This window comes from Saprolegnia parasitica, assembly GCF_000151545.1.
Source record: "Saprolegnia parasitica CBS 223.65 unplaced genomic scaffold supercont2.66, whole genome shotgun sequence".
Taxonomy (NCBI): Eukaryota; Oomycota; class Saprolegniomycetes; order Saprolegniales; family Saprolegniaceae; genus Saprolegnia; species Saprolegnia parasitica.
Window position 1 is genome coordinate 53,760 of NW_012156460.1, and position 8,578 is coordinate 62,337.

The 8,578-nt window shown below is 60.6% G+C and overlaps 4 protein-coding genes across 4 annotated transcripts; 1 reads left to right on the forward strand and 3 right to left on the reverse strand.

Annotated features, from left to right (window-relative positions):
• Nucleotides 1-1,147: 1,147 nt before the first annotated feature.
• Nucleotides 1,148-2,305, reverse strand: SPRG_11479 (hypothetical protein; the record flags this gene model as incomplete). The annotated part of the gene is made up of 1 exon (XM_012350487.1): nt 1,148-2,305. The coding sequence occupies exon 1, from the start codon at nt 2,249-2,251 to the stop codon at nt 1,148-1,150; it is 1,104 nt and encodes a 367-aa protein (XP_012205877.1). The 5' UTR covers nt 2,252-2,305.
• Nucleotides 2,306-2,504: 199 nt separating this feature from the next.
• SPRG_21034 (hypothetical protein) lies at nt 2,505-3,497 on the reverse strand (the record flags this gene model as incomplete). Its single annotated transcript, XM_012350543.1, has 1 exon — nt 2,505-3,497. The coding sequence occupies one exon, from the start codon at nt 3,495-3,497 to the stop codon at nt 2,505-2,507; it is 993 nt and encodes a 330-aa protein (XP_012205933.1).
• A 968-nt stretch (nt 3,498-4,465) lies between these two features.
• On the reverse strand, nt 4,466-6,317 carry SPRG_11480 (hypothetical protein; the record flags this gene model as incomplete). The annotated part of the gene is made up of 5 exons (XM_012350488.1): nt 4,466-4,971; nt 5,015-5,156; nt 5,212-5,435; nt 5,482-5,837; nt 5,884-6,317. The coding sequence occupies 5 exons, from the start codon at nt 6,315-6,317 to the stop codon at nt 4,484-4,486; spliced, it is 1,644 nt and encodes a 547-aa protein (XP_012205878.1). The 3' UTR covers nt 4,466-4,483.
• A 454-nt stretch (nt 6,318-6,771) lies between these two features.
• SPRG_11481 (hypothetical protein) lies at nt 6,772-8,566 on the forward strand (the record flags this gene model as incomplete). Its single annotated transcript, XM_012350489.1, has 2 exons — nt 6,772-7,975; nt 8,037-8,566. Coding segments are annotated over 2 exons (1,734 nt in total), but the record flags the coding sequence as incomplete, so codon positions are not given.
• Between the last annotated feature and the right edge of the window lie 12 nt (nt 8,567-8,578).

Consider the following 8,578-nt stretch of genomic DNA (forward strand, 5'->3'; position numbering starts at 1 on the left):
GTGGGCGCAGGCGTTGGCGCAGGCGTTGGCGCAGGTGTCGGCGCAGGTGTCGGCGCAGGCGTTGGCTTGGGTGCTTCCGTTGTCGGGCTTGGGACCGGCGTCGTCGAGTTGGTGGCCTGCGCGTCCGTCATCGCTGCTACTGCGAGAAGCAGGAGCGAGAGGAAGGCGGATGTTCGTGCCATGATGCGTCGACGACTGCTCGACGCACGGCCAGAGTTCAATTGAGCGCGCACCGACGAAGGTCCTTTGCGCTCCTGAGATCCACATGGGTTCCGCACCCAGCTGGATCTTTCGTGCGCTCTCGACCAATCCCAATGCGGCAATGTCATTTCGCGCGATGCCATTGGTCAGCACCAGGAGACGACGCTGTGCCAAGATTGTCCATCTCGGCGCCGCGTCTGTGTGCCGCCGAGATATGAGCGGCGCGTCATGAACGATCACAGGACCATCCGACTACCAAGCAGGTCCACGCGATGTACGTCTATCCTCCAGGAGGAGCCGGTGCCATCTCTAATACAGTATCGAATCCGCTTATCAAAGGGCAACATGGCCGCGCCTCTGGCCATGGGTGCGGAAACACCGTGTGCCAAGCCTCTCACGCACCGATGCACCGGCGCACACGTGTACGGGAAGTATATGTAGTCTTGTGTAGCAGCAGTCGTTGTACGTCACAGCGTCGGGCGTGGTCGTAAGGCGCAGGTGAGCGGCCGAGGACCGACCTCCACGCAGATTGGTACCACAGTACCATTGGCTTCGTGCGGATCTCATCTATGCAGCGCTCGATGACTTGCGATATATATCGCTCAAGTGAGTGGTATCTCGACTCCTCCGTGATGGCGCCAAGTAGACAACGACATACAGTATACCATCAGTCTGCGCTGCTGGAGCACTGTTGCTGGAGGGAGATCGAGAGGTCATCATCTTTTCTAGTCGCGGTACCAAAGTCTTCGGCTTTACAGTCTTTTGCGTGTCCCATATCGTTGATCTCGAGTAAAATTGTCCTGGTCGTGCGTCGATGCAGGCCGCGTCGACGGTCGCGTGCGACTTTGTCCTTGAAGCTGTGTCGAGCACTGCCGTTCAGCGTCTACCTGTTGGTTAAAGTCCATGCCAATGAAAACATAACTCTGCACAGTTGTATAGAACATGCTTATAACGTGAACGCTCGGTCGTCGCTGGAGCGACCTGAAAGCGCCGAGTCGCGTTCTTCGGACGACCGCGCCGAGAGGAACGAGTCGTTGCTGGGCATCGTGCGGTCTGTCTGCATGGCGGCGGCCGACGAGTCGATGGAAAACTGCCACGGGTTGGTCGACCGCCCCGGCGACGACGCTCGGTACCCGCCGGTGATGTCGCTTGTATACGAGCCGTGGTCGCTGGCCACGTCATCCGGCATGTGCCCGTGGCTGTCGGTACCGCGTGAGTCCCATGTGAAGAAGCTTGTGCCGACGTCGGCTTCGAGCATCGACATGGAGGTCGGTGGTACGTCCGCATACTCGTTGGTGCGGCCGTTGTTGTTGTTGTTGTTGTAGTTGGTACTCTGTGGTTGTTGGTGGAAGACGACGGTGTTGTCGTTGGGGTAGTCAAAGCGGCTTGGACCCGCCGCCTGCGACGACGTGTAGACGTCCGTCGACGGCGCGGGTAGCGCCTTCATCGCATACTCACCGGCGTACGTCGACCGACCAAACTCCGACTTGTACCCGCGGGCGGTCATCATGTCGTCGTCGTCGTCGGTCAAGCGGCGCTGGCGCAAGATGAGGAACGCGACAAGGCCACCGAGGACGGCGACCGCCGCCACGGCACCAACGATGATGATCGTGACAGTCGACGAGTCGCTGTCGCCGCTCGAGGTCGCCGTGCCATTTTTGGTCGCGGACGGTGCTTTCGTCGTCGAGTGCCCGTTGGAGCCGGAGCTGCTGGCCACGATCGGCGCGTCGGTGGGGGCAACGACGACCGGCGCCGGCGTCAACGGCTTTACTGTATTCGTCGTGGTGGGCGGCGTCGTCGCGACCGTCGTTGATGGCTCCGGTGTCTTGGTCGACAATGTCGTCGTTGTTGGCGCGATCGTGGTCGGTGCCACGGTCGTGGGTTCCGGCGCCTTGGTCGTGGGCGAAGGCGTTGGTGCCGGTGTCGGTGCAGGTGTCGGTGCCAGCGTCGTCGGCGGTGGCACGCTCGTCGTCGCGTTGCCGTCGGCGCGCGCCGTCGCAACCAGCACGGTGGCCAGTAGCAGCAGGAGCAGTGGGCGCACCAGCTGCATGTCGCTGTGAGGAAAGAACGCAAATACGCTCTTCGTTCATCTTGATGTCCATGCACCGCCTGTCCCACGACGACCCAGGTGTTGACGCGTGACTTACATCGCAAGTCGAAATACAAAGCATGGCCATACAAACAGCGGCATATTTGAATAAATAGAAAAGAAACACAACCGGCGTCGACGCGGTTGCATTGGTGCTGGTTCGCTCGCGCGTTCGCCAAACGCAGCTGGCGCCGACGATGCAACGACAACCGACTTAGACAGCGCCGAGGTAGACGACGGTATCCCGGTCGCTGAAGCCGTCGCTGGAAATCGACGGGTCGCGCTCGTCGTCGTCGGCGTCGGAGCTCTTGGCCGACAAGAACGAGTCGTTGTTGAGATGCCGCGCGGTTTGCATGAGCGAGCTGTAGCTGCTGCGGTCCTCGGACCCTTGGTAGCCGCCGGTGACGTCGCTGGCGTTGGAGCCCGCGTCGCTCGCCAGCGGGTCTGTCCCGACCGAGTCCCAGTTGTGTGAAACACGCGACTCGAGCATTGCAACCGAGTGGCCCGATTCGGCCGTCGGTCGCACGAACTCGCGCTGCGGCGCCGGGCGCGCGACATTGTCGTTCGGGTAGTCGTAGACATCGGGCAACGGCGCCTTGAACGACGACGCCAAGTACGGTGCCACGAGCGACGACGTCGGCGGCGGCGCAGGACCCGACGCGTAGGTCGCACGACCGTACGTGGCGCGACCATATGTCGTCGAAGCGTACCCGCGGTTGCTTTCCTTGAGATCGTCGTCGTCGTCGCCATTGCCGTTGCGGCGCTGCACGAAGACGAGGAAGCCCACGAGGGCGACGAGCCCAATGACGCCGACCGAGACGCCGACGGCGATGATCGTCGTGCTGGACGAAGAGTCACTGGAGGCGTCGCCTGTCGTGGTACTATTTGTAGAGCGCGGTTCCTTTGTTGTGGACGGCGGCGTCGAGATCGAGTCGTTACTGGGTTCGGTGGTCGCTGCCGTCGGCACCGGGTCCGTGCGGGGTGGGCTGGTAGATGCCGTTGGGCTGGCAGGCGGTGTCGACGGCGATGCAGACGGCGCGGGCGCGTGCGTACTAGGCGCCGGCGGTTGTGGTGTTGCCGCCGACGGAGATGGCGACGGCGGCGGCGACGGCTTTGGCGCATCTGTGTTGGGCGACGGAGCAGGCGACGGACTCGGCTCGGGTGCCTTGGTGCTCGGCGTGGTGCTCGGCGACGGGCTTGGCGTCATGCTTGGCACGGGCGACGGCGCACTGGTCGTCGGTACCGTCGTCGTCACGTTGTTCTGCGCAAGCACGACGGCCGCCACCCAAGCGAGCAGGAGCCACAGCCGCATGTGTGCCAAGTTGTCGGTCAAAGGTAAAGTCCCGCGCGGTAAAAGAGAGGTACAGACAGCATGGTGTAAATTCTTGACAGCTGCTGCATACAAAAACCAAGTCGAATGGCATCCGGCTCTTGTCACGACGGTCTGTCCGTCAGACGTTCGTCGCGCTGGATGTCGTCGGCCAGTTGCGTTCCTAGCACACAGCGCCCGCGCCCAACGTTGAAGGACCTTGCTGACGACGCTGCCGACGACGTTGGCGTCGACGGGATGCCATGTTGGAAAATGGCGCCATTTTCTCTTCCACAAGGTCATCTGACGAAGTCGATTGGAAAGGCCCAAGAATATTGCTTTTGCTCAGTTCGATTCATCGGCCTTCGAACGGCGGAAAGGCGTCTTTTCATTCTGTGCTAGCTCCGTGCTTTGAATCCTGCGTCAAGCTCGTTGGTTCATGTCGAACCATTGGGTGCTTGGCTCCGTTGCCATCTTGGAGCGATGCGTTCGGAGAACTCGAGAACGATATCCAATGGAGAGATCCTCAATTTCTCTGCCTTTCACGATGGAGCACCATCGCGCACGTTCTGTCATTAGCGCGTCGTATTGCGACGGCTTTGCGACCACACGTGCGCTGCACCAATAATAAGGAAAGAGTCGATCGCTGAACCTGTCACGTTCGAGCTCTCTGGGCCTGCCACGTCATGGCCTCGACGGTTTCACTTTGCACTTTCTACAGCTGTAGTCCATCCAACGTCACCACGTTGTCCTATCAACACACGTACCGCCGCATCAGTTGGTACAGGAGACTGCTTCCACTTTAGTCTGCTGCTGTGCACGCTGGCCAGCGTACGTCTTCGCCATGGCGACAATGAAGTAAATGTCACTCAACGCGTAAGATCTTATTGGTCCATTGCGTCCGTGCTTGTGCCGTGGATCGTGTACGAGTTCATGTGACGTCGTCGGTGCCGTAAAAATTCGGTAAACAAATCAATGAGGCTCGGCTGGTCGCCAAGGAACGACAGAACCTCGTGGAGCGGCACGAGTGCTTTCGGGCTACGAAACGACCGGTAGTGCGATTCATACAGAGCCGTCAGCTCGGCGTGCACTTTGGCCTCGTCGTCGATGGAGCCGCAATACATGACGAGCACCTTCTCGATAACGCGCGCGGGCACGACGCCTTCGTTGGCGTACATGGCGATCAAATCAAACACAATATCCTTCATCGTGGTGCCCGTCGAGTTGTTGTTGGTGATGCGCAGCGCCTTGACCGTGCCGATAATGTCCCGCATGTCCACAATGTCCGTGTGCGTCGGGTCAAACGACGAGTACATCAGGTTAAAGTTGGGCACACCAAAGCTTGGGTACTCCTTCATAAAGAGCTCACGGCCTAGGGGGACGTGACACAACACGACTTCTAGAGCTTGTTGTACACTGGTCGCGCGTCATCTCGAACGGGTTGGCCAACGCGTGGCGAATGCCCCACTCAGTGATTTTGTCGAGGAGCAGTGCCAGCTCCTGGAGCATCGGGCGGTTGAATGCGCTGCGTCGAATGCTGTCGATGAGGAAAAAGATCTAGTCGAGACAATTGGACGACCTTGGCCCACTCTTCATTCCATGGAGGACGTACGGTCTTCCAACGCAGCTCGTATTTGCTTTGAACAAGCTTGGTTTCGATTGGCGCAATGCGCGGTGGCCCGAGCGACTTGATGAGCGTGATCTCTCGCAGTGCCTTGGCCGGCACCTTCTCGTGGTGCACGTTCGGGTGGCGCCGTAGCTCGCGCTGCTTCTTGCGCAGCATTTTCTGGAGCTGGTCGCGGCCAAGACGGCGCTGTTCCCGCCCTTGCTCCTGCTCTACACCAACGTAAGTGCTACGTCTTGTACGTGGCCGATCGTCTACCGAGCTCGAGGGCCGCTTTCAAAGAGTCGACTTGCTTCTCCGTGGCCCTGTCCACTCGTAGAAGATGCTCGTCGGCGAAAACAGGCTCGGTAAGGACGCTCTTCTTAGGCGAGACGCCCGAGCTTGTCGCGAGGTGTGTGTTTTGAAAGGCGAGTTTCGGGCCGGTCACAAACGCTGCGTCTTCGGGCCACGTTATGGGCGACCCCGTCAACTTTGGCGCAAATGCATTCTCCGTATGGAACTTGCCGAGCACTTTGAGCGGCGACGGCGCATTGTACTTGGTCGTCGTCAGCGGCGGCACTGTTCCTGCCGTCGTTTCCTGTGCAAGCAGCTGGATCGTGCCCCGGGCGCCATACCTACGCACCGAAGTTTCAAACCCCGCGCACGTTCTGGCGTCGCTACCGCTTAGTTTTGGCCGAGAGGTCGCAAGTCGGCTGGTCGGGCACGTTGTTTCGACCGAGATACCACGGCGTCACATTCGCTATGGTGGTTTCTTTGATGGGCGAGACAACGACGACCGGCGGTGTCGCCAGAAGGCTCGGTGCACTCGCGCTGGAGCTGTAGCAGTTGTAGCCCTCGCGACTCACTCGGAGGCGCGACCGCATCTCGTGGCGGTCTTTTGCAATCGGCGACGGCAAGTACGCCATGCGCTGCTTGAGAAACTTGTCTTCGAACGAGACGTTGTACAAATCCGAGATGCGCTTCGAGTCGCGCGACTGCTGGAGCATCGTCGCATCGCCTTCGGGCAGGCAGATCGTGTCCCGGCACGATCCGTCGAGGATGTGGTCGATGCGCTCGTTCACCGTGATCTTGCGGCTCCGCACCGGCGGCATCATCTTACCTCGTGCCGACGACGGTGCCAGTCCGTCGGTCGCAGTGGCCTGCGCAAAGGTGGTGAGGCGGTTACACCAAAAAGGCGCCGGGCGGTTTTGATTCTACAAGGGACAAGGGCCTTGGCGCTCTGCTGCGAGTGTTGTTTATATCCCAAAGAGTGATGGCAAGTGACCATGAATCAACCCATTGAGCGTGATCCCCCCAAGCGCCGCGTGGTGTGTCGAGACGTGGGTGCTGGCCAAGACCGTAACATTCTCTTGGCCAGCAACGGTGTGACTGAACTACATCGCGTTCCCATCATCCATTCCCGCCAGCAACTCTGTCTTCCTTCCTGGAAATACTGTTTACATTGAGATGAAGAGCACTGAATGAGAAAGGTCTGTTCCAACGGGTGGATCTGCTGTTCTGCAATTCCTCAACAGGAATGACCACAAATCAATTGGGCGTTCGAACGACATGGGCACACCCACGAACCAAAACACGACGGACGACAAGGCGTCGCGTCTGGCGTCGGCACTCTTGACGGCGGCTGACGCACTCCATGAGGTGCAAGATGCCTTGCGCACCGCGCCGGACGACAAGGCGTTAGCGATCGCGCAGCGTTTGAATGCCGCTTTGGAAGAGCTCCGCTTGACGCAGTGGATGATCGACAAACGCAAGCTCCGCGACAAGAACACGCTATTGACGCGACTGCCCGTGCTGGACGACGTCCTCGATAAAGCGCATCGCGAGGTGTCGTCATCGGTGGCAACCTTGACGGACGACGAGGTTGTGGCGCGTGCCAGCGGCGGCGCCGTGCTCTCTGGGCGCCCGCTTGGCTATTCCAACCGCTCCACGTCGATGCAAAAGGTTTTGATGTCGCTACCGATGCCCTGCGTTCTGATGACTACCGCATCAACGACGGCAGTTCTTTCGAGCCACTGGTTTGAGTCTGCGTCGGCCGCCAAGGCGTTTCGCCGACGCGTTGAAGCGCACGGGTGGTCGTCTCTTGACATGCCGGCGCCGTTGCCCGCGGGGAGCGTGACGCGCCTTGTGCATGTGGCCTGCGCCTACGTCCCAACCGCCACACTGGTGATGGAAGTGGATGCAATGCGTCTGTCGTCGGATGCTGAACGCGATGCGCAGTTGATCGTCGATGCTCCTTCGGCACTGGCCTTTCTGATGGCCTACGGGTCGCACGTCCGCGGCGGTCGTTTTGAGCTTGGCGGGATCTTTTGGAAGTCGAGCTCTCTCTCGGTGCATGCTGCGATGCCGATCGACGTGCTGGAACACGTGCTGTCGGAAGCCGAGTTGCAAGACCTCTCGCTTGCGTACAGCGACTTTGCCTACGGCGCCGGTGTCGACGTGTACACGGCACCGGCGTCGGAACACGAGATGTGCGACATCACGACGCGTCTCGAGTGCACGGGACCCATGGCACCCAGTGCCGACATGTTTGCCGAGCGACTGGCTGCGGACAAGGCCACGTGGCGCGTGGTGGATCGACCGGCGTCCATGGTTGGCGTCTGGGTGCTGCTCCGAGCGGCGGGGCAGGCGCGTGCCGCGGACCTTGTGCGCACCGCCTGGCTAGAGCTTGTCGCGCCCCGTCCATCGCCGATCCTGGAGGCGGCGGTGCATGCTGCGCGCCTTGACCAGTGGCTGCACGACCCTGCGTTTGGAAGTGCTTTGGAAGCGCTACCAAGAACATCGCCCTCCCGACTTTGCGATGCGTGTCGTGCAAGCGCAGGAACATGTGGCCACCACCGACGATCCTGACGGTGCGATGCTGCTGGATTTGATGCTGCTACTGCTTCGCTGCGAGTTGGAGCTCGGTATGCGCCTCGTCGGCGACCGCTTGCAGGCACCGAGTCTCGTCGTCGCACTGTGCCGCTTTGTCGAGGCTCACGATATTGCGACGGTTGCCCGACTGGGTGCTCTCTTTGACGATGTGTTGGACGCCCGTTTGGCGTCGGCGTCGGTCGTGCTCGATGCATCGATTCGTGAGCCGTTGCGTCGGGCGGTGGCATTGGCGACGTTGCATGAGGCTAGTGTCACGCAACCGGGCGCGGTTTGGCGCAGTCCCACGGTGCACGTGGACGACGTGCCGACGGCTGGTCTTTTGCTGTTGGCTGCGTTTCAAGCGACTGCCCTGGCCGACACGGAGCTGCTGACGCGTCGGCTCGGCGCAATGCTCTTGCACAATGGTGCCGTGGCTCGCGCGCCGCCGCTGTGGGCGGTTGCAGCGTCGTATGGCTGCGGGAAGGACGGCTTTGTTGACACGCTG